Here is a 25,397-nt window from a genome sequence, read left to right as displayed (position 1 = left end):
GTTGTTCCTGAAGCTAGACCCACTCACCACTAATGTCCTCATTATGGGAGACACTGACTCTCTCCTAGCATAGGACAGGTGGAGCTGGGTTCCTGTCACTTGCGAACAAAAGCATCCTGACTAGGAGATCCCACAACTGGTAGGTGGCAGGAAATCATAATTCTTGTGGGGAAACAGAATGCCCCACACTGAATACGGTGGTTTGGGTGGAAGCTGATCCCACATTTAGGAATTTCACCCACGCCAGTCGGTTATGGTGTTGATGATAATATTTTGGCAGGAAATCAAGGATGCTTACTGTAGGAAGGACTTGTATACCACCAATCTGGAGAGACAGAGAGAGAGAGATAAACAGAAAAGTAGAATTAGAACGGAGGTGGAGTCAATCAAGGTTGGCTCAAATGACTATTAGATGGGACCAAGTATAAGGGGATCTGAGTGCCGGCTAGAGGAGAAAGGGGTCTCTGCCGAGAGGCTGCCAAGAGCCAAAATCCCACCTTCAAATGTCCAGCACAACGGCAACAAGGTGGTGCCATGTGCAAGGGTAACTGCCATGCTTTCGTGACCGTGTTGTTGGGAAACGCATCGCGTAGGCTCCACATGGGTAGTAGGACATGAAAACATCTCTATTCTCCCAACACATGGAGCGTTTGGTCCAGACAATGCAATCCAGCAGAAATGTTCCCGAGACAGCCTTGTCTGTCACCTAAAGTCTTAGGACCGTGAACCCAGAGGACTCTTATTTCACTGAGCCAGTAAGGACAGTCCGTGTGTTGTGGGCTCGACTGGAAGTGTCCACATATTGAGAATGGTCAGGGACGGCCCAGGTGGCAAACACAGTCCACTGTTCTCCACTGAAACCACTGACTGGATCCCCAGGTAGGCAGTACCCTGACTGAGATACTCAGGAGACAAGAGGCAGCAGAACTCACCTGGTGTGGTCGTCGGCTGAGACAGGGCAGCTGTGAAAACAAAATACATGAGACACAGTGCACAGAACTGATATGACTGGACGCAAAGGTAGAGGACCTGAGGAGGTCACAACCTTTGAAGCTTGTCCCCTGCCATGAAGAGCAGGGCACAATCCACCCACACCCCGGTAGGATGCTCCTTGTAAAAAGACCAGGAAGACCACAAATATTATATCCAACAGTAAGGTGATTAGCTTCATGTCTACATGTCATGACCATATTGAAGCAAAAAAGATCATCTCTGTAGAGCTTTTGGCAGCCTGCTGCAGAGGCAAGTGCAAGGAGCCCAGCTTCCACCAAAAGGCAATGGCTGATCTTTCAGGCCTAAGCAGGAGTCATGACAAGGTTTGCCTGGCAGGAATTGCAAAAGCAGCTGTCCTTCGCAGCACAATCCAGTGCACGGACCAGGCAGCACATTTCTCGGGTGGGAGATGCAGTCAGGGACTCAGGACCCCAAGCCCAGGGCCAGCATAGGCACACACATACAAACTCTGTAATCCTAGCCGGGATCCCCATGAGAGTCCTCCATTTTTCAGGAGGATCTTTCGCTGCCTGATGCAGCGTTGCAGGAGGCCCGTAATTGTTTCATGGAGACTTGCAGTTTGGTTCTTCTCCTAATTTACCATCTCCACACCTGGCAGCCTGAAAAAGCTAATACTGATTCCAGTGGAGAGTTCAGGAGACTTGAGGAAGACAAGGATGGTATAAGTAGCTTCCAATGAGCTGATCAGAATGTGAGGTCTCTCTTCCCTACCCCTACCCCCAAAGACAAACACCGAATGATGAGAGGCTCACCTGAGCAGATGACACTGGCGTCCTCACTATGGACACAGTTGTGCGAGTTCCAGCCGTTGTGGGGGCAGCGCCACAGGTTGGACTCATGCCCGGAGCAGCGCACGTTGTCCAGGACAATGGGCCCTGAGCCCTGACCAAAGCGGGCACTTCCCGGGGCCGACACGGCCCAGCCACAGCCCAGTTGCCTGCACACCACGTTGGCGTCATTGGTGTCCCAGTCGTCGTCACACACGGTGCCCCAGGAGCCTCGGTACAGGACCTCCACGCGGCCCTGACACCGGTCACCTCCATTCACCAGCCTCAGGGCCAAACCTGCCTCACTCCCTAGCAAGACAAAGAACAAAACCCACTGTCCATGTCTCTCTTCTGGTCATAGGTTTAAGGCATATTCCAGACTCAGGGGCTTGCTCATGGCCAAAGTGCCCTGGGCATCATTCACCTTTGAACATGCCTGGAGTTTAATATTCCTCACAGGCAAATAGTGGAAACATCCTATACATCCTAGGCCTTAGGATATTCTGATGCAGGGAAGCACCTTATGATTCAATCGAGGTGAGTAGGAAGATAACCCAAACCCCACTGGGCCTGCTCAGGATCGAGCCCCATAACTACTGGTTGCAAGCCAAGACCACTACTCTGTTGGGCAGCTTTTTGGCTTCTGAGGAGCCCTGATGTTTTCTGGAAAAAGCCCCAGGACTTGATGGCAACTTGGCACGAAAGGAGCAGTACCGTCATGTTGCCCCCTCTTCCTGAGGCCCCACTCCATAGCGTGGGAGCCATGAGCAAGGTCACAGCAGGACTTGTGAGGGCTCTAAGTATTACATTAACTCCCTGCTGGAGACTCTTCACTGAACTTCATCCCATGATTCCCCTGATTCAGGTGGCCAGCCCCCTAAGATCAGACCTAGGGTGTGAGAGACACCTCTTTCTACCACCAAACACACACACTCAGGGACAAAAATAATGAAGGGCACACCCTGCGACTCCTCCTGTCACTTCCAAACCCAAACTTTATCTAGAAGAAGAATGAGTCAAGGGGATCATTTACCTATATTTGGTGTTACAGGTGCGGAGTTGGGGAGCCAGGTGCCTGGAAGTGATGACAAAGGGAAAGGCCAGAGTTAGACATCATGGAAAGCAGTCTTTTAAAATAGTTTTTGGCAGGCAGCTGACAATGCACATTGCAGCCTGCCACCTTGCTTCTATTTGTGATACACAAGCCTCCTGCTCAGCCAGCTCTCTTGGGATCAAGGCCATGCAAGAGCACAACCTGGTCCATCCACATCAGTCTCTAAGCCTAGCATGTTCTTTTCTCCCTTACAAAGCCTTTGCCACCTCCCTGCTCTGAGGCATGTAGTCTGAGCAGTTTCCCACACTCTGAAGCTTGGGCAAAAAGAGTCAGGAGCGTGGTGGGTTGACTTGAAACCAGTCAGGTATCTTGGTACCCGAAACTTGCCATCAGTTATTACACTCCTATCCCCTGGACACTGTCCCTGCCACTTTGGATATACATGTGACCCTGATGAATCTGAGGTTGCTGAAAGCAGTGAGTGATGAAGAGAATCCAGCCTGCTGTCCCTTCAGAGGAGGTTAATCGTCATCCGTGTCCACTCTCCCACTCATCATATCAGCCAAGATTGCCTTACAGCTGAAATTCATGTAACACAGGGCCAGTTCCCTGAACCTGCAGGCAGCTGTCTCCTGGGACAGCCTGAAAGGACTGGATGAAACATCATGGATTGATAGACAGATGGGACTTTAGAATCCCAGGTCTGGTTAAGAACCACCTGTTGGGGACTCTACGATGGGGGTGGGGGACAAAGCGTGTACATAGGTTCTCTGAAGAACAGTGGTTCTCCCAGAATGGGTAGAAGAGGCATTGTGGGGGGGGGGGGGGATGAAGAAAAGGAACATTCCAAGTACGGTCATAAGGACTCACCTGGCTGGCTTGTGGACTGGGTGTGAGTAGCTGTGAGAAAGAAACTTGAGGTTAGACACAAAGCGACCGGTGCCCCAACTGGATCAAGCTGGAAGATTATGAGACTATGCATACAGAGCTGATGACTTCACGTGCCCTCAGTTAGACAGAGCCAGGGCACTCCATGAATCTCTCCATCCTCTGGGAGCCCCACCCTATGTCCCATTGCCATTGCCTGCCTTGCTAGGTCTGAGGGCTGACTTTCCAGCAAGCAGAATGCCACCACCCTGCCTGCAACAGGCTGCCATATCATTGTGTTCATTCAGCATGGGAACAGCAAGAATGAGTCTGGGCAGTTATTCTAGGAAGACTCCAATTCCACCAGCCCAGGTGCAATGCTCTCAATCTTTACAAGGTCTCTTGGGCTTTCTGCAGGGGTGAAGCTCAGGTCCCTTAGTCATATGTGGTTCTTCAGCATTCTATGTACTACTGAGCGGCCATTCCCTGCACCTTCCCCACTTCCAACTGCTATTCACTGCCTGCCCAAATGCACAGTTTGGACCGCAATCCTGTTCTCTGAGTTTGCCTCACTGATGACCCAACATAATTTGACCACAAAGGGGTGAAGGTGGTTCGTTTTCCAACCACACACAAGATGTGTGCCTTGAGAAAGATCGTCCTGGGAAATTGGTGGTGTACTGAGTAATAATTCCACTGAGAAGGAATAATGGCTCAATTTTTCTGTCCACTGAATAGTGGATGGTTCCTTTCACCCACCATGCCATTGTTGCTGCAAAGTCATATTGGTCCTTCTCTGTTAGCCTAATAGGGGAGGAGAACATACTCTACCCTTTCTTTCTTATTGTATATCAGTTGCCTGCTATCTCCAGGAAACCTTAGGAGGCACAGGATATCTCAGAGAGGGTTGGATGTGGGCCTTGTAGTATGCAGTGTGTTTGTTCCCATCAAAGACCACTTCAAGAGAGAGCCAGGAATATTTGTTTCCCACCTGAACAGATGACACTGGCATCCTCCCCATGGCCACAGTTGTGTGAGTTCAGCCATTGTGGGGGCAGCTCCACGGGTGGGACTCATGCCTTGAGCAGTGCACATTGTCCAAGACAATTGGCCTTGAGCCTTGACCAAACTGGGCATTTCCTGGGGCTGACATGGCCCAGCCACAGCCCAGCTGCCTACAGACCATATTGGCATCATTGGTGTCCCAGTCATCATCACACACAGTGCCCCAAGAGCCTCAGTACAGGACCTCCACGTGGCCCTGACACCAGTCACCTCTACTCACCAGCCTCAGGACCAAACCAAATTCAGTCCCTAAATGAAGGCATAACATTTCTCTTACATGTTGCCACAAATGACAAAGTCTTAGGACTCTATCATATTCATAGTGCTTCACAGTAGGTGAAGGTCACTGAGAGTTTTAAGTAGGCTGGACTCTTAAAGTATCATGAGTTAGAATTCTTCAAGGTTAAAAGGACAGTGACGTCTCTCCCCAATCTAAGCCACTAGAACTTCAAGGGGAAGTAAATGCACCTTAGTTTATAGCCTTGAGAGGGCTTAAAGACTATCCACAAGTTTTTTGTCTGAGCAAAACAGGGACACAGCTCGACCCATGACTGTCCCGTGCTGAAGAGAATTCTTGTCTGATGACACCAGGATGTCTTGTGAGTTCTCATACATATCTTGGGCTCTGAGGTTGGCTTAGAAAACATTTTTCACATGCTGCTTCTGGCTCCATAGTCAAGTCTTTGGGGCTAGAATGGCTGGGACCAGTGCATATTTGTGGGATGAAACAGGTAACTCTGTAGTCTAGAGACTGATTCCACTGGTCTCTGACCCAAGGCACCCAGGCTCCTAGAGATCCCATATTTCAACTGATTCCTCCCCACCCACTAGGGATGGACAATGAAGGAAGCTCCAACTCAAGCCGGGCCCTGGGTCACAAGGGACATTCCTTTGTGTTATATGCATAAAACACTCTTTCTCACCCCAGTTCCTAGAATTCTTCCTGAATAAGAGTGACACCCAGGGGCGCCTGGGTGGCGCAGTCAGTTAAGCGTCCGACTTCAGCCGGGTCACGATCTCGCGGTCCGGGAGTTCGAGCCCCGCGTCGGGCTCTGGGCTGATGGCTCAGAGCCTGGAGCCTGTTTCCGATTCTGTGTCTCCCTCTCTCTCTGCCCCTCCCCCATTCATGCTCTCTCTCTGTCCCAAAAATAAATAAACGTTAAAAAAAAAAAAAAGAGTGACACCCATGTATATATTTGGCATCATTACCCACCAAAAAGGAGCCAAATAAAATTAATCATTACCTATTGCACCAGTAGTCCCAGTATCCTCTGTAGTGCTATCTGCATAGATAGATTATAGAAGGAGGGGGGAAAAACATAAAATGTAAAATTAGGTCCCTTCTGAGGAGAATCAGTAACTGGAAGTACAATAGAACCTGCTAAGGAAACATTATTTCTGACCTGGATTTCATCTTGCTATGTGACTTTAGAAAAGGGAACAAACCTGTCTAGCCTCAAGATCTTTCATTCTAAAAGACTATTTTGGAAGAAATCTCTCTTCATTAACCTACTGACCTTGATTCTGACCATCCCACACGTGACCTATGCAGGGCTCCAGGGGACAGATGTAAAAATAACTTTTCTAATCCTTATGCTTCTAACTGATTTCTCTTGTCTAATTGCATTGGCTAGTATCTCTTACACAGTGTTAAATGACAGGGGTCCCAAAGGCCATCTTGCCTTGTTTTCTACTCTAGTGAAAATGCTTCTGATGTTTACCCATTAAGTAAGATTATGGCTTTAAACCTATGATTTTCACATTGTTTCAAGGAGCTGTGGTGTTCATCCAAGGCCCCAGCAAGATCCTACCTGGTGCTGGGACCTGAAGAAGAGATGACCTGATTGCTCCTCTTAACCCACTCTCACTAAAGCGTTCATTTTGTTTCTGAATTCCCTATTGGACTTCTACCTGAGGTCTTTTTGGATCTAGAGAAAGTTGACTCCCACATCTACCCCACACTGGAGGTCCTGACAAGAGTAGGTCTATGTAAGTCCTATATGCAGTCAGATAGTGTCATAGTCAGATATTTAAGCCCCTGAGTTCCTCACCTGCACCCCTGGGTGGACCAGTTGTACCAAAGAACTTGTCAGGCCCAGCTGTTACTCCTAATACATAGTCAGAGGAAACCACTCTAGAGAGGAGCAGGTTCTCCTCTTACACCTGCTACAAGTAAGAATCTTGGGAAGACATGGCTAAATTTAACAAAGCCAGTGTCCTCCTCAGCTCTGGTGACATCTGTGTCCTTAATCATAGGGAAGAGAAAGAGGTAAAGTCAGACTTCACCCCATGGCCTTTAGGGACAGGAAAGCATAATGCCTGAGGAACAGAAATGCCGGACATGTGTACCATTAAGATTCCCAGCTGATCCATGCTGACTCCTAGTCAGGGGCCTTCATGTGAAGGCTCTCCTTCTTTTGTCCTAGGGTCAACATTTCCCATGTGATATGGCAGTGACTTTCCTTCCCAAAGCCCAGGTTGCCAGAAACTCGAGCTGTATTGACTACCTCCCAGCTGTTTCATTGGAGGTGGCCCCAGGGGGGTGCATGGGACCTCTGACGCCCATAAGCTGAAGGACCATGGTTACTTTATACTGAGAAGGAACCAAGTTGGTCTGATATGGGCTCAGGAAAATGCACAAGCACGCAAGGATGCTACCCCAACAGGTTTGCACTTGCCTCTCCAGGCCCTGCAGCCAGAGACCCAGCACCCCAGCCTGGCCAGGCACCAACACGCAGTGGTGAGGACCACAGGGGTAGGCCCTGAGCATGAGCAACAGGGCCTTCCTGGAGACAAGACGCCAAGCTCCACCTTGGAACTCCTTGGAAGTGCCTGTGCAAGTCAATCCCTCCCCAATCTCAGGGACATGGTCCCATTGAGGCCTGAGGCCTTGTTCAGAGGTTCCCTCTTTGTTGCTAAGCACCCCTATCTCTTACACCTTTTGCACCTCTTCTGGATCAAAGATGGCCCTGTGAGTACAGTGAGGTAATGAGCCCATAGTGATCCCATATAACAAATGTTACCTTCTACCGCAGCTGTTGCCAGGGGTGCCTCCGTGGGAGACAAAGAAGCTAGAGTGGAGAAAGGAAGAGGTGATCAGTATTGGCTCTCATTTGAGAAGGGGTGGACTCCTGTTTCCTTAGCTCTGAAATAAGGGCTGTATGCAGTGATCCGGAAACCCCACCCACTGCTGACAGGCTCCATTTCTTCCTTACAAAACAGAATTCCTCTCTCTGTCATTTCATCAGCCCTCATTCAATGCTGGAATGCCACCAGAGATGTTCTTTGTTCCTACCACCAACCCCCGCCTCCGCCTCCACTGTCTCCATCCAAAAAATCACCCAGTTGACTAACAGCCCCACCTGATTTACAAGGTCGCATTTCCAATACAAACTGCCTATTTCTATAGCATACCCACACCCTTAAATGACAAGTATCTACCATCACTGAGATATTCCTGAGGAGGTGGCCCCAACTAAGAATAAAGGCGGTTTTTTCAAAGATGCATCCCCAAATGCTGAAATAAACCACTCCAAAGTGACTGCTTGGAGGCCCACACTTTCTGGGGGAAGCCATTCTCAAGTGATGGATTATCTGGGTCACGTCCCATGCACGGGGGCATGCGCACACACCAGTCCACATAGCAAATGCCAGAGGTCACTCTAAAGATGGATAATTTATCTAGGAATCCCCCTTTGGGGGACACATTGAGTGTTATCCTCAGGGTTTCTTTGTGGATTAAAAGACCACTTGGTGCTTGAACACCCACCAGCATTGTGTGAACAAGGAGAAACTCGGCATTGGCGTGTGCTAGGTTGAGCCAAGGAGAAGTTCTCTCTTCCACTGTGAGTGTAAATATCTTTTGCTTGTCATTTAATCCCCAGTAAAGAGAATATACTGGTTACTTCAGTGTTTGATTTTGGTAGAGATTTAAGTTTTAAGGACCAGAAGTCCCTAGTCCTTCTCTCCTGACTTTAAAAGGAGGAGATAGGGCCACATAGGAAGGCATTTGGTCATCCCAGGCCAGGGATCATCAGGACGATACCACTGGGTGTTGCATTGACAAACTCTGGAGGAGCCTGTGATTGAAACCCACCTGCACCGCTTCCCAGCTTTAGGACTCCAGGCAAGTCACTTGCCTTCTCTGAGCCTGGGATCTCACCCTTTCTGAGTGAAAAGGAACCTGCCCTCTAACATCAAATAAGACATGGCTTAGAGTAAAGCAGGTAAACTGCAAAGTGCTGTGGGCATGCACCATGATGTAGAGGTCAGCAGGAGCCTCTGCCATCCAAGGGGCACAGGCGACCACACGAGGCGAGGTCAGCTCTACCTGAGCACACAACTCCAGCGTCTTCCCTGTGGCCACATTCATGGTTGTACCACCCGCTGTGGGAGCAGCTCGACAGGTAGGGCTCCCATCCTGAGCAGTATACGGAGCCCAAGAGAATGTTCCCCGAGCCCTGACCAAAGTAGGCCCCGCCCGGGGCCAACACCGCAAGGCCACAGCCGAGCTGCCGACAGACAACATCTGCATCCTGGGTGTCCCAGTCATCGTCACACACGGTGCCCCAGTAGCCTTGGTACAGGACCTCCACGCGGCCCTGACACCGGTCACCTCCGCTCACCAGCCTCAGAGGCAAACCTGCATTGAAAGAGTGGAAAGCTCTCGTCCTCTCTCTGCCCCCTTGGCTTTCACTCACCCGTACCCCCTGTTCCCCTCCTCCTCCTGACCACTTCCCCATCTCCTTCACCCCTGTTTCTCCTCTCCCAGCACCTTACATATTGCTGCCCTGCCACACGCTGTCTTAGCCCTCTTCTCATGCTATCTTCCCCCTGAATGAGCTCATGTGCTCTGAGAGCTTTCCAGGAGGAGGGACCCCCAAAGCCACCTCTCCAGTGCTGATCAACCCCTACAAGCCCAGCCAAGCTCTAGACCAATATTCCCAGTGACCTTCTGGATAGCCGGGCCCTGCTGTCTGGTACCCAACACAGTCTCTTTTGTCTACTTCAATCATGGAGTCACCATGCTCCACACGAGCGGTGTTGGAAATCTGGTTGCTATATCGGATTCCCCCTCTTCTGTACCTCTTGTATCCAATGTATCAACAGGGTTGTCTTTCCTTTTGTTCTCACTGCCATTTTGCTAGATCTTCCTTCTCCTGAACCTGGCCTACTCCAGGGCCCTGTCAGTGGACTTTCCTGCCCTCTGTCCCTCTCTCTTGAATCCATCCCATTGATGGATTCCATAAGCATTTATGGAGAGCTTACTCTATGCCCCCTCCTCTGCTGAGGGGATTGATCTGTTTCCCCCTGGAATGTCCCAAGTCTTGTTTTCATAAATCGTGAATATGTTCAACTCATTTTCCTGCTCAAAGCACCTCACTGTATTCTCCACTTGATCAGGGTCAAGTCTTGGATGGCATTCATCCAAGCGTGGGCCTCAGGTCACCTTTCAAGCCTCCTGACAGAGCCGGGGTGCCACCGTCATGGGCACCTTGCTCCTGCCTGACATGACCCTGCTGAACCACCTGCGCTAGGGGAGGAAAACAAGCAGCAGGGTCTGAGGAATCCAGCCCAACACTGGGACAGCAGGAGCTCGGTCCAAGGTGTGCTTTTCAATGGTTGGTTTGTGGTTATGAGAAATTTATGGGGGGGGGCGGGCCAGAGAGGGTGGGATGGGATGGAAGATAAGGGGGCAGGTGGTTGCTGTGGTCTTTATAAAGGAAGGAATCAGAAAAAGAGAGGGGAAACGCCAATCGGGCTGTTTCTAGAGTATTCTAGAGGTGCGTTCCAGGCCTCCTCAGTCTTTCCTGCTGCCCCTTCACTGCTGTGAATGTCCCTGCAGAAGATCTCTCAGTCTCCCTGCCCTCAGCTGCCCTTTACTGGTGGTCAATCACCAAAAAACTCCCCTCCAGCCCCTCCCAGGCCACTTTTGGACCCTCAGGGCAGCTTCTGAAAGGACAGAGATTGGTCTCAACAGAACCAAGAACCCCATGGTAGGATCCACTGTCCTAAGTGGTCACATCAAGGACTCTGACATATCAAATTCAGTGCAAAGTGTGCACAGATGGTCAGAGGTTGAGGAAAGACAGATAGATTTAGTAAGAATAGTGAACAGAGGCAAAGGCACCTGTTCTGGGTTCAAATTTCTGCCCAGACACTTCCCCACCCTGTGGCCTTAGACATATAACTATTGACAAGTGACCAATCTGTGCCCCAGTTTCCTCATCTGCAACTTGGGGGTAATAATACTACTTACCTCAAAATGTTGGAAAGATTTCATGATAATAGCACTTACTGTGTGCATTAGCTGAGCACGTACTACGTGCCAAGCAGTATTTTAAAGGATTTTTTTATACATTAACTCATTTGGTGTATGAAACTGATTTTGTGCAAGGTACATAGACAGTGCTTCGGAGATGTAAGTTATCATCAAGATAACTATCACTAAGAAGAGGCACTGGCTTTTTTTCACCTATCTCTCCTGACACCAAGCTGAAGCTGATCTCACGCAACAAATGAGCGAGAAGCAGAGAGAAGGAAGGAGGATGACAGTGAGACTGGCTGAGTGCGGATCTGGGACACGCCTAGGGTCTCAGCATCCACTGATCCTTCCCTCTCCATCCCTGCGTTCTAAAGGACAGGTGCTAGCCCTGTGGCCAAGACTGCACTCAGCCTCAACTAGCCAACAGCAGCAGCAACAGCAGCAGAACTGGCTGGCTCAGCCAGTGAGCAAAACCCCAGGAAGACAAGTAAAGAAAAAATGTCTTACCATAGTCTGTAGTCAAGGGGTTCCACAGACCTAGACAGAAACAAAATTCACCTTGAAACAGAGGTTCTGCTGTTTATAAATGATGTACAGTCACAGAAATTGGCTTGAGCGTTACCTTACAACCATGCCAAGGGGCGTTGTGGCTCACTCTTGGGTCTCTGTGCCGACAGTGTTCTTGCAGTGTTTGGGGTTTTGCAAGAATAGATTACAAGTGGGCTGGATATGGAGTGTTTGATAATTTTAGATGTGATGAAGTACATGCCTCTTTACGCTGCCCACTTACGCTACAGTTTATGGCGTAATCTGTTCGCAGAAAGAAGGGCTAGACAAGAAAAGGCAGCGTAGACGGGTTTCCAGGATTCTGGATGCCAGTTGAATCCTCCTTTCCAGTCTGAAATTTGAGTGGAGTCAGCACTCAGAATAGCCACTCAGAGGCCCCCTAAAAAAGTATTTATTCTGGTAGCAGATGACCTCTTCCTTCTGATCCATACCCTGTGAAATTTCTAGTCTATCTTGAAGAAAACCGACATCTAGAGAACCCTGGATCTTTATCATTAGTGAGGCCACTCTAAAGCTCTCTATGCCCTTTGACTTCAGATTAACCCTAAGGACACCTTCAGGGGCCATCAGACTTCATTTTAGTTTTTGAGTTTCTTTTTTTGAGCAAATCACATTCTATTTGTGAGGATTGATAGGTCATGACCTTTCTTTGTTTTTAGAGGTCTTCCAAAGGACAAAAAGAATATTTATTCATTAAAAGAAAATAGGATTGGGGCGCCTGGTGGCTCAGTCGGTTAAGCATCCGACTTCGGCTCAGGTCATGATCTCACAGTTCGTGAGTTCGAGCCCCGTATCGGGCTCTGTGCTGACAGCTTGGATTCTGCTTCGGATTCTGCTGGAGACTGCTTCGGATTCTGTGTCTCCCTCTCTCTTTGCCCCTCCCCACTCATGCTCTGTCTTTCTCTCTCTCTCTCAAAAATAAACTTATAAAAAAAATTTTAATAAAAGAAAAGAAAACAGAATAAAACTCATTCTTATAGTCACTATATGGGTTCACTGGATCCTTTTAGAAGTCCAAGATACATTATGGGCTCTCAGTGATCCCCTTTTTCCTATATCTTGAGACATTTTGCTATTTCATCATTTGAGAAATTGGTTCAGCATTACTCATTAATTATTGACTATCATAAAAAAAGTGTTCTATAATAAAGACAAAGAGAGAATGGTGGCATTATCTAGAAGAAAAAAAATGGAATGGTAGGCTTTATCTAGAAGAAAAATGGAATGGGTCACCATTTCTCAGTGACCCAAATATCACCGTAGCTTTCAAGAGGGTATTTTTTTAAAGACTGGAGACACTGTCTTTGTAGGATGCTTTTGGCTTTCATTGAATTAAATGAAGAATTCAGAACCTTTCATTACTTGTTATCAATGATAAAGAGAAGAAAATTGACAAAGGAAGATGTTTCACAATAACTAGATGAGTCAGAAGAGGAACATAAAGAGATAGCAGTCCTGTAGATGCTAACAGTAATGGTGAAATTGCTTGTACAATTGAAATCTCAGACTCTGAGCCTTCAAATTATGATAACGTAGAGGAACTTCCTCAAATTCAAGAATCAAAGAGTCAGTAATATAATTCTAAGTACAAAAACAAAATATAGTGCGCTCACTCACTTCAGTGGAAAGGATTTCATCAGTGATATTTCTCAGCAAGAACTTGGACCATCTCATTTTGCTAAAAGGACATGTGACGGTAACACTTTTACTTTTTCTAATGCTAATGTGCCAAAATCTACTTCATACAGGAGATCTGTTATGTTTAAATTCTTACTATAAATTTTAATAAATTTTCTTTCACGATCTCTTTTTTCTTAACTTCCTGGTACAGGGAAAGTTAAGGCATTTGACAAACTTCTCCAGATTCTTTGTAAATGTGAGTCCTGCTGGGAGCAGAACTCAGGGGTTCAGAGATCTGTCTCTCTCTAGCAAAACCAACAGGCCAGGGAGGGGACTGGATGCCAGAGAACCACCCCATTTGTCTCGACACTTTGAATGTGGGTTCCACACTGGACTTCTCCAGCTGCCCTGCTTCATATTGTTGATGACCCAGTAACAGGGCCAGTGAGGCCATGTAGCTGCACGCCCCTGAGGATGGAGAAGCAATCCAAAATGGAAACAAGAAGCTAGAGCATTCTTTCAACAGAGGCCACACACCTAGGAAATGTCTGCACCAGAACATCCCCACCTCATTTCTGACATGCCATCCCCGCTCCCACACTCAAGGACATGATGACAGACATGCCTGAGAGAGTCCTCTGTTGAAAACTCTGACATTTAAACACAGTACAGATGACACCACACAATTCCTATTTTCTTGTTCCAGGTATCTTGCTTAGTCACATGGCAGTCAATAAACATCCATCTCAGAAGCTCTGAGATCCAGAGTCCTAACAACATCCAGCCATAGCACCAAACAGAACACTAAGGTTGTCTCTGGTTGGGCTATTTGTGCACAGTCTGAACAGACACTTTTCCACAAATGTACTGAGACCCACTTGCTTTCTTCCAGCAATCAACCACAGAGCTGTAGATGATGTCAGCTGCCATTTTGGGAATGATGGTAAATCACTTGGAAAGAACAGCTCCCACTTCTTTGTTTTCCAGGAACAGAAATAATCTGGTCTCTACTGCTGGGTACTATGTCCAAGACAGTTGAGCCATCAGAATGAACCAACCAGGAAAAGCTTCAAAGAGATCTCAAAAGATATTCCCCCCAAAGACCTAGTCACTTTCCAAGGGAGCTGGTCCCTTTCCATCTAGACTCAACCATTGCCCCAAATATTCTGGAGTAATTATTGTGTACATTTGAACATGGCATACATTATTGTTCTAGTGGGGGTGAGGAGGGCCTGAAGAAGAGCTTGAGTATAAAAACAAACCGGTGTCATCAAACCAGCCCATATCTACTGGCTAGGCCACTCCAGTTATTCTAGAAGGGAAGCCTAAGGGGACTGTGTGGTGACTCCAATAGCACTCTGGAAAGTGCTCTGGACCTTAAACACATTTACTGAAGAAGTATTACATCTTCATAGTTGAGAACAACACCATGTTTTACTATTTATATGTACTATCTCAGTTCATCTTTACCCCAACCCAGTATCCCCACTTATAGACAAGGACACGGAGTCACAAACATTGAACAAATGAGTCCAAGGACATACAGACTCCACCTCTATTGTCAAGGCTTTCAGCTATCATCCTGCACTGACTTTTGTCACAGCCACTGCCTGCTATCAACCCACTCCTTGTGGTTCTTGCAAGGAAAGTGGTCGACGCCAACCTACTTTCCATAAACTCAACAAAATGAGGTTTTCAATATGAAGTCACCCAGCAGCCTTGACTAAATTTCCATATTGTTTTTGTGTAGCACCACTCCAGGATAAGAGTGCTTTCAATTATTGTGGTTTTCATCTTTAAGAAGGCTTTCATCTTACATCTGTCACAAGCCCCCAGATTAGTTCATCCTCTCAGGTACCATCTACTCTGCCGTATAGTCTGCGTCTATCTCAGTGGAGTTAAGGATGTTGTGGATGGAAGCTGTGTATAAGCCCTCTTCATTAAGTCTCACTATCTCCAAGAAAATGGCCAACTTAAGGGGTTGGTACAGGGGGGATAGGATGACACAAAGCAGAGATCGTGCTACATTGCTCATTTTTAATATGTCAGTTCAAGATATGATCGAAGGATGAGCTTCCCACGGATTTGCTCATGAACACATCTCTGGCTTTGCCTTCAACCAACTCCATCCATATTTAGACAAGAATTTAGAAGGCAAACAAGAATCAAGTCCAGCTGTGGCTCTTAACCCATTTGCTCCAAAAGACAAATGATACTCTACCACCAATGGCAGGCAACACTTCAAAAACTCTATTAACTGGAAGTCTCTTTTTTTTTTTTTAATTTTTTTTAGTTAGAGCTTTGGAAAATGTGTCAAGGGCAGTTTGGAAGATGGAACCTAAAGATAACCTCCCATCAGGGCAGTACCCTGGCTAGATGGCTAAGCATGGAAGAGGGGAGTATCTAATGGCAGAAACAGGGTGGCTATCGTCCATCTGAGTCTGTACCTGTTCCTTCACATTCCTGACAGCAAATGCAGTGAAGAACAGAAAACCACTCTTCCTTCGTGCTCTGTCTGGTGAATTCCTGCACTAGCTCCAGACCTGAGTTTGCCTGTGACTATCTTGGAGCTGGTCTCTTTCTCATAGCCTGATCACATCTCTCTTGCCATGTACCTCTTGCTCCAGCATTTCCCACAGCTGTACTTGTAACTGTATGATTACTGTCTATCTTGCCATTAGACCATAAGTCCCTGAGATCGGGAAACACATTCTCCTGAAACACCACACAGAGAGCCCACACTGTAGTCTCTCCTGCATAGAAGGGTCCATGGCAGGACTGGTTCTCACCAAATGAGGTAGCAAAGATATTGAGGCCATTTTGAAAGGGGTGTAAACGTTCAATGTTAGCAATGCACTTGTTGAAAAGCCTTGACACCAGTCAGACTTATGATGCAGCCATGAACCACTTGGGAAAATGTTTCCAACTTAAATGTACTTGACATTGAGCAAAATACAGACATTAAGAAAAAAATAAGTAAAAACAGATAGCACTTAAAATACATATATACGTATCTCTGCCACTGTCTTTGGAAATTCTTAGCAATGTCATGCTTCTGGAATTACACTCCAAACATAAAAACTTAATTCAGTACTGGGCCATGTAGCATGGTTGCTCAAAGTGCGGTCTACGGACCATCTTCATTTTCAGTTACGTAAGAGTTCAGATTCCTGAGCCTCAAACCGGACCCTCCAAATCAGGGTCTCTGAAGGGAAGGAAGGTAGATCCCAAGAACTGGCATTCAAAAAATATCCTCATTGATTCTGATGTACATAAAAGTTTGAGGCAAAGGCAAAATAAAATTGAAGAAGAACATAACAGTATAACTACTTGGTCCATTTATTCTATAACTGAAAGAAGCTTCTATTGTCTTTGTATTTCTACAAAGGACACAAATCATGCTTTTGTGTAGACCTCATACCATTCACTAAAGGCAGTGTTTGTGCTTAAGATGTAAATAACTGTATAGGATAATAATTAAATTCTAAACCAAATTCAGACATTGTTTTGAAAGTACTCACCAGGTGTTGTGAGAAGATCTGATTGGGAAACTACAAAGGAATAAAAGAAAAATCAGACATGAGTGTGTTTCATCTACAGGGATCCTGACCAAGAAATCCACATATGAACCATTGGTTTTCTTCTGGTTGACTCCGAAGTAGAGTTATAGCCACTGCATGTGGATCAACGTCAACAGATCTGTAATCTGTCTTTGAAACTTCATTCAAATTGATAAAGACTTCTTGAGTCTCTGGTGCGTGGAGAACAAAATGCTAAGCTAGTCCCAAGAAACATGGTGACTTAAAAAAAATGGCTTTTTACATCTGAAGAATAAATTCACTGTAACACTCTTTAATAATGTGGGCTCTTGTTTCTGTATACTTCCTGCTGCAGATATTTCTGTATTTCATTAAAATAGAAATGAACGTTTCATCGCTGGAGAAAAGCAAATTAGGCTTGTACCTAATTTCGTACAAATGTGGGACCCATTCCTTTTCTTATTTCTTTGAGGGAACGTAGCCTGGCCGATTCGTATGAATGGGCATGAGGAACTGAGAAGGCGGGCTTTGGCTTCTCGGTTCTTGACTGGCTGAAATCACTAAAAGCATAGATTGGCAACTGTTTGGTCCAAAAAACAGTCAAGTGGCTTTGTGTTGACAAAGACAGTGGGGAGGTGAAAATGTCTTTCCTTTCTCATAAAATGACAGAGGTGGTCACTTACTGAGACTTACTGACCCTCGATTAAATTCTCATTTAATCGGGAGAATTAAACAAGAGACATAGATCAAATGTGTATCAGACTGGCTGGCGTGTTGTCGGCACACAACGGATGTCAGCCACCGTTGCAATAAGAATTACAATGATGACGATAATTCTACAATTTCCAACACTCACTGTCTTTAAGTACATCACCCACATTGTCTCATTTGGTCCTCATGGCAAGCCATAATGGTAGGATTCCCTCCTCTTAGAGAGAAGTAAACTGACGTTGACTTAGCGGTAAAATAAGTTGGTCAAAGCACTCCATTGTTTCCACTTTCCTGATGGACAAATCAGTTTGGAGAGGAAGAAAGGTCATTGCTATCATGATTCTGCCTTGAGCTATGTAATATGCATTATCTCTTGGAGGCCCCCCTGAGCAGATGGCCCATGTCTTCCCCATGGCCACAGTCATGTGCGTTGTGGGGGCAGTGCCACAGGTAGGATCTGTTTCCTGAGCAGCACACATCGTCCAGGACAACCTGTGCTGAGCCCTGACCAAACCACGCAGTTGCTCAGATGCTATTCAAGAGCTTTCCATGTATCATCCTGGTTAGTCCTCAAAACAACCCATGGAAAAACGGAGGCTCTGGAAGGTGACCCAAGACCAACTGGCTGGTAGGCAATAAGGGGCAGGACTTGTACTCAGGCCAGTTGCTCTTACCCATGGCACAGTTTTGCCTCTTGGCATCTATATATTCAACATTGAACTATGTGACCCAAATCATAAGGTCTGCACTTTTGCACAGGCAGGCACACCCATGCACACACAGGGCTAGAAGAAGATAAAGAAACAGCAGAAGAAGTTACTATTTAAACCATCAACCAAGGCAGAGGTATTCACTGTTTTCCCAACACTTGATAAAAATTCTAGAAGAGAAATCATAACTGATTATATCCAGACTCTTAGTTAGATCCTCCTGTCCACACCTGCCTCTGCTGCCTCTCTGAGTGGCTGCAACCCCCAGGGAACACCCTGAGGGGGAGAGATCTTAGGAAAGGGGTATCACTGGGCAGAGGCCAGCATGAAGACTCAGGACCTATCTTCTGGTCAGTGTGGAACCTTACGAGGAAGAGGCCTGGGCCCTGGTAGACCCCATCAGAAGAGGCCCTTCCTTGCCCTACATCTAAAACCCAGCAAGAATCTCCATAGCAGGCCCTCCTGAGTCCTTGGGGGTGGCGTTGGGCCCCACAACCACCCAATCCCAGAGTTCAGTTACCACCTGGTGTCTGTGTCTCTTCAGAAGTGGCTTCTATGATTGAATCTGTCACTGAGCTTTCTGAAAAATACAAAGAAAAAGGGCCAAATGAGAACTCTTCTGAAAACCAGCGTTAAATCTCACCTCCCTGCTAATTCACGCAGAGGAGGGGGTGGCATCACACTTTATTTTGGAGGGTTAGCTGGGCCTCACTCATTAAATAATCGACTCAGCAAACATGGACTGATCTCTCACTGCCCATGAGGCACTGCACTGAAAGTTGGGGAGAAGGGAGGACTCCATCACAGAGGACAAGACTCCATTCTCTGGAGCTTAGAGACGACTCAGCATCCAGTCTCGGTAGCCAGTAATCCAGTCTTACCCTTGAGAGGAAAACAGAGCACAGGGTGGGAATCTCAAAGTGAACGATTTATGGGCTTAGAAGGAGGGCAGGAAAATTCCAGAGAGGAGCAGATATTTCATCTAGACTTGAAAAAAGGCCACAAATGTCAAGAAAATATGGAGCAGAAGTAGGATTGCCAGACAAAAATTACAGGAGTCCCAGTTAAGTTGGGATTTCAAATAAACAAGCATATTTCGTAATGTAAGTATATCCCAAACACTGTATGGGACATACTATACTAAAAAATTATCTTAAAAAAAGTTTTATTTGAATTTCAGATAAACAATGGGTACTTCTTTAGTGTAAGTATGTCCCAAATAAATTTGCATGGGACACACTTACACGCACGCACACACACACACACACACACACACACACACAAACCAAAAATATTTTTTTATAAATCTGAAGTTCAAATTTAACTAGGTGCATTGTATTTTTATTTGCAATATCTGAATACTCTGGTGGAAAGGCATCCTGTAGGTGGCAGTAAACACATTCTCTTCACTGACCTTTTTTTTAATTTTTTTTAATTTTTTACATTTATTTATTTTTGCAAGACAGAGAGAGACCAAGCACAAGCAGGGGATGGGCAGAAAGAGAAGGAGACACAGAATCCAAAGCAGGCTCCAGGCTCCAGGCTCCGAGCCGTCAGCACAGAGCCCGACACGGGGCATGAACTCACAAACCGCGAGATCATGACCTGAGCTGAAGTTGGCCGCTCAACCGACTGACCCACCCAGGCGCCCCTTCACTGACCTTCATTTAACCCCCTCGCCAGGTGAACTGATGCCCTCCATCCTCCCTGTAAACCTACCGATCACTAGGGCTGGCACACTGTTTCCTAGCATCCTGGCAACTTCCGTCCTAACCAGCTTAGTTGTACAATCAGCTAGAGGCAGGTATGAGCCTCAACCTTGATTATGCCAGTCGTCCTTGGATTAAATTCAATTAAATATTAAGTACATCGATGAAATGTGGGTAAAAAGAAAACAATGGCTTTCTATAAAAATGAGGCTGAATGCTTTGGAAATAAAATCAAGTTACTAAAAAGAAATCAGGTGAGAGAGACACTGAAGAATATAAGAAAGACGTACAACCACAGGAAAGACATACAACCACATGAGAATGTCTGTGTTCATACCGCTTTGCAAGTGTCTTTCATTTCACACTTCCCTTTAGAGAAAAGGCTAGAAATTACAGATATGCAAAATTGGTATGGTTTATGCAAGAAAGACATTGGAGAACCACCGAAGATCCCTACTGGGAGAAAGTCCTAAGGCAGCAAATTGGTGAATCAAAGTGTATTTATGTGTCTTAAGTTAAAGCGAAACACTTAAAATATGTATCCTAGCTTATGGTTCCCCATTTTAAACAACATTTTTGACATTGTTGTAACCAACAAACTCCCTGTTCCAGCTCCATAAGAACAAGGTCTTTTGGAGCAACGGTTCTTCAAGCAGGGGCCACGAGTCAGCAGCAGCAGCCAGCACCCGGAGTGTATTAAAAATGCAAATTCTTAGGGCTCCCCCAGACTTACGCATCAGGAGTTCTGGAAGTGGTGCCCAAATATGTGTGTTTACTAAGCACTCCAGGTGACTCTGACACATTGGAAAACCACTGTGCAACAGCATATGTAAAGGAAACGTAACAGCGAGTTCAACAGTAAGGTGAGATACACTTCCTTAGACAACCACTTACGCAGCCCCTGTAGGACGCTGGACCCCTCAGGCAGGGGATGTATTGACATTGCGTGATGCCTCCACTGTCCTTTGTAAATTTGCTCTAGCAGGTGAGGCGTCCAGGTAAGCAACTGGTGAACAGGAAACTAAGGGCTCCAGTTGAGGGATGTCCAGGAGTCTAGCGGAAATCATATGTGATTCCCCAGCACAATTCCAGGAAGTACAAACAGAGGTGAGCCAGGCAGAGGGGAAGACGTGGGGCAAAATGGGCTCTGAGGAGGTAGGGACACTACTTCTACACTAACTAAAGGGCTCCTTCGAAACAGTCTTATAAGAATAAGAATAAAAAACAGTATTTATAAGAATAAAATACAAACTCTAGGGGCACCTTGGTGGCTCCGTTGGTTAAGCATCCAACTCCTGGTTTCGGCCCAGGTCGTGATCTCACGGTGCGTGGCTTCGAGTCCCACGTTGGGCTCTGGGCTGACAGCTGTGGAGCCTGCTTGGGATTCTCTGTCTCCCTCTCTTTCTGCCCCTCCCCCACTTACACACACATACTCTCTCTCTCTCTCAAAAATAGAATAAGTAAACATTAAAAAAAAAAACACAAAAAATACAAACTCTATGCAAAGCTTCTTGGCCGTCTCCTGCAGAGGGAGAGATAGACGAATTAGGTTTCTGGATGGAAGGACTGAATACAGAAATGTCATTCACTGTAGACCAATTTGGGCTTACTATCATTCCCATCCAAAGATTCTTCTTTGAGAGGTTCTTTTAAAAAAGCGTTCTGGGGGCACCTGGGTGGCACAGTCGGTTAAGCGTCCGACTTCAGCCAGGTCACGGTCTCGCGGTCCGGGAGTTCGAGCCCCGCGTCAGGCTCTGGGCTGATGGCTCGGAGCCTGGAGCCTGCTTCCAATTCTGTGTCTCCCTCTCTCTCTGCCCTTCCCCCGTTTGTGCTCTGTCTCTCTCTGTCCCCCAAAAAATAAACGTTGAAAAAAAAATTTTTTTAAAAATAAAAAAGGGTTCTGAAGTTCATTAGGAAACATTAACAGCCTAAAACTAAGTTCTTGAAAAGGAAAGATCCTGATGGGGCAAAGTGGGGGTGCTGGGAGTGGGACCTGTACACCCAGGAGCTTGGGGGACACAGGAACATAGGTTTAAATTCTAGTGCTGCTGCTCCTTTGCCCTCTAAACGTGAGCAATCATTAACCTCACTCTCCGTCTCCTTATCTGTATGAGGATAGTTACACGAACTCCTTCATTAGGTTATTGTGAAGACAAAACCAGAAAAAAAAATACACCAAGTGTTTAAAATAGTGTCTGTCATGTAGCTGGCATTCAAAAAATTAGCTTTGAAATATTCAAAATATTAGCTATATTAGCTATATTCAAAATATAGCTATACGAATTAAATATATAGGGGGAAAAAACCCCTTATTCTAAAATAAAATACTGACTTCGCACCAGAAAGCAACATAATTTTCAGGATGAAAGAACTAGATATTTAAACACACAAAAATAAGAAACTCGTTAGAGACCAGATACGCTGTTAAACATCTTAAACGCTATTAAACATCTTAAAATACACAGGCCAGAGCCCCACAACAACACTTCAACCTGATCTGAAATGTAAGTACTGCTGAGGTGGAGAAACCCCGCGGTTGGACAAGAAAAAAATGACTTTTCTCTGAGTTCCCATTTCCAAAATACACGTCCTCATTTTATAGATCAGGAAACCGAGGTTCAGAGATGTTAAGTCATTTACCAAAGTCACATAGCTAATAGCTCCCCTTCCTTGCCTCATACCATCAATTTCAACTTACAGAAATTGCAAAGTATTTTATTCTTTTCTTTTAATGTTTATTTGTGTATTTTTGAGGGGGGGTGTAAAAAGGCCTGAGAGAGAGGGAGACAGAGAATCCCAAGAAGGCTCGGCGCTCTCAGCACAGAGCCTGATGTGGGGCTTCAACTCACGAAATGCGAGATCACAACCTGAGCTGAAATCAAGAGTCAGACGCTCAACGGGCTGAACCACGCAGGCGCCCCGCAAAGTATTTTATTCTTAAACAATACTGTTCAAAGAACACCATATATATATATATATATATATATATATATATATATATAGTCTGCCAGAAATTATATTTTCTGCTTATTTGTGAGATTTAAATTTCAGCTGACACTTTCACTGGTTCACACATTCTCACACCTTCAAACATCAGTCGGGCTGATGGCATCCACATTTCTGTATCCATCCTGCTTTTTACCCTTTGCATAGGAAAGAATGTATAAGACATAAAAAGAAATAAACCCCATAAATCTTAACAAACGTATACTGCTGTTTCCTTATCACACTTCTGGCCCGGGGGCGTGTCTCGTGAGAAAATGCCAAGGCCGATATCAAAAAGGTTGCTGCCTGTGTTCTCCTCTATGATTTTGATGGCTCCCCGTCTCGCATTTAGGTCTTTTCACCCATTTTTAATTTAGCGTCCCAGAAACTATATACAAGGAAACAGAAATCCTGCTCAGGACCGGGCATGAGGTCGTGCCTTTGGGGACGGCTCACAGGCACAATGGCTCTGGCCCAGCTGGCCCCGCACTGGAGCATTCAGGCTGCACCACTATGTTCAGCATGAGCCAGGCACTCTGTCAGGCTCTTGGAAATGCAAGATGTGGAGCCAGGTCCTAAATGAGCAAGACGCTGCCCTCCAGCGCCTCCCAGCATAGCAGGATCCCTAGAAAAATCCACAGATAATTTGGTGCAAGATGCCATGGAAAAATAAGAGTGATAACCATAGGATGACACACTCTGTGTGTGTATCTGTACATGTGCCTGTGTGTGTATGAGTGTGTGTGTGTGTGTGTGTGTGTGTGTGTGTGTGTGTTGAGTATATGTCAGGGAAAGATTCCTGGACGGGACAGGTATGTCTGCAGTATTTAAAAATAGCAGCTAAGTGTGCCTGGGTGGTCAGTCGGTTAAGCATCTGACTTCAGACCAGGTCACAATCTCGGGTTTGCAAGTTTGAACCCCGCATCGGGCTCTGTGCTGACAGCTCGGAGCCTGGAGCCTGCTTCCGATTCTGTGTCTCCCTCTCTCTCTGCCCCTCCCGTACTCGCACTGTGTGTCTCTCTCTTTCAAAAATAAACATTAAAACATTAAAAAAAAATTTTTTTTTTAATAAAATAAGAATAGCAGCTAGATTTAGCCAGGTGAAGGCAAGGGAGAGGGGGAAGAAGACTGTAACCGGATAAAGGGAACAGCATGAGTGTTGTCAACATGGCAGAGAAACAGCATTACTGGAGTGTGGCCACGGACTTTCTCCTTGTTCCAGAACATTCGGCACCTCAACCAGACTGAGTCACATAACTTTCACTGGTGAGTTTGTGCAACAATCGTGCTCTGAAGAAAGGAGAACTGCTCAGGATGGTGATTCAGGAGTGCCTCCCGTGTCCCACAACCCCCCCCACCCCGCCCCTGTCCAGATGTCACCCACATTAAACACCTTCTCACAATGTCTGAAAACCCCTTCATTCGTTTTCTCCTTATTTCAGGCATCAGTCATTGCTAAAACCCCTGCGAAGCTGTGGAAAGGGTACACACAAGGCTCAGCAACCTGCCAGAACTCATTTGTAAGCAGTTATTACTTCCTCGTTTTGCAAAACGTCGACCTTCAAGAAATGGGACCAAAGGAAGTTACATTAAAAATTTTCTTGCAGGGGCGCCTGGGTGGCTCAGTCGGTTAAGCATCCGACTTCAGCTCAGGTCATGATCTCACGGTCTGTGAGTTCGAGCCCCGCGTCGGGCTCTGTGCTGACAGCTCGGAGCCTGGAGCCTGCTTCAGATTCTGTGTCTCCCTCTCTCTCTGCCCCTCCCCTGCTCATGCTCTGTCTCTCTCTGTCTCAAAAATAAATAAAAACATTTAAAAAAATTAAAAAATTTTTTTTCTTGCAATAACTGTAGGGTTCTAGAAAAAGTTGCAAGGCTAATACGGAGATCCCACACACCCTAACCCAACTCCTCTGATACTACCCAAAACGACCCGGGCGCATTTGTCCTGACTACCAAATCAGTGCTGGTACGTTCCCACTCACTAAACTCCAGGGTTTATTTGGATGTCACTTGCTTTTGCTTTTTCTCTCCCAGGATCCAATCCAAGACACCACTGGCCCTTAGGTAGTTAGGTTTGGATAAAACGTTAGGACAGTGTCTAGAGGCTTAAAAGTGAGCAGTTCCAAGGCGCCCTCTATGGGCCGGACACTGTGCGGTGACTTCCCGTCGATGTGACCCTAGGAGGTTGGAACACGGTCCCATATCACAAACGAGTAAAGGGAGGCTTGCAGAGGCCCCAGAGCTGGCAAATGGCAGCGCCAAAGACGTGGCTAGGAGAGGCAGGGGTTCCACGGCCCCTCCAGCCCCGCACAAACCTGGGGGCACTGAATTTTTCTCAGGAGTTTGTGCGAGGACCAAAGCTGAGGACGGTGCCCGCTGCCATGGCCGGCGGGCACCCAGCTCCCCCACGGGGGCTCCAGCCCCGAGCCAAATGCCGAGGTTTGTCTCCTGGGCTCTTTTCGAGAAGCAGCAAGAGTCGTCGGGCCAAGACGGCTCTTTGAATGCCAGCGGACCGCCTCCAGGG

At 46.5% G+C, this 25,397-nt stretch overlaps 1 protein-coding gene across 1 annotated transcript in view; it reads right to left on the bottom strand.

Annotated features, from left to right (window-relative positions):
* The window catches only part of DMBT1 (deleted in malignant brain tumors 1), a 103,716-nt gene that overhangs the window by 76,589 nt on the left and 1,730 nt on the right, over positions 1 to 25,397 (bottom strand). The window contains exons 2-12 of the mRNA XM_040486669.1: positions 18,703 to 18,759; positions 16,741 to 16,770; positions 11,540 to 11,569; positions 9,098 to 9,409; positions 7,791 to 7,838; positions 6,012 to 6,050; positions 3,706 to 3,735; positions 2,815 to 2,856; positions 1,767 to 2,090; positions 933 to 962; positions 299 to 325 (exon numbers count right to left, since the gene is read on the bottom strand). Of these exons, the coding sequence (XP_040342603.1) occupies positions 299 to 325; positions 933 to 962; positions 1,767 to 2,090; positions 2,815 to 2,856; positions 3,706 to 3,735; positions 6,012 to 6,050; positions 7,791 to 7,838; positions 9,098 to 9,409; positions 11,540 to 11,569; positions 16,741 to 16,770; positions 18,703 to 18,759 (969 nt within the window). The remainder of the gene's footprint in view (positions 1 to 298; positions 326 to 932; positions 963 to 1,766; positions 2,091 to 2,814; positions 2,857 to 3,705; positions 3,736 to 6,011; positions 6,051 to 7,790; positions 7,839 to 9,097; positions 9,410 to 11,539; positions 11,570 to 16,740; positions 16,771 to 18,702; positions 18,760 to 25,397) is intronic.

Source organism: Herpailurus yagouaroundi, unplaced genomic scaffold (assembly GCF_014898765.1).
Source record: "Herpailurus yagouaroundi ecotype Mexico unplaced genomic scaffold, PumYag 163, whole genome shotgun sequence".
In the NCBI taxonomy this organism is placed as follows: domain Eukaryota; kingdom Metazoa; phylum Chordata; class Mammalia; order Carnivora; family Felidae; genus Herpailurus; species Herpailurus yagouaroundi.
Note: the sequence above shows the minus strand (reverse complement) of the source record. Positions and strands in the feature narration are given on the sequence as shown.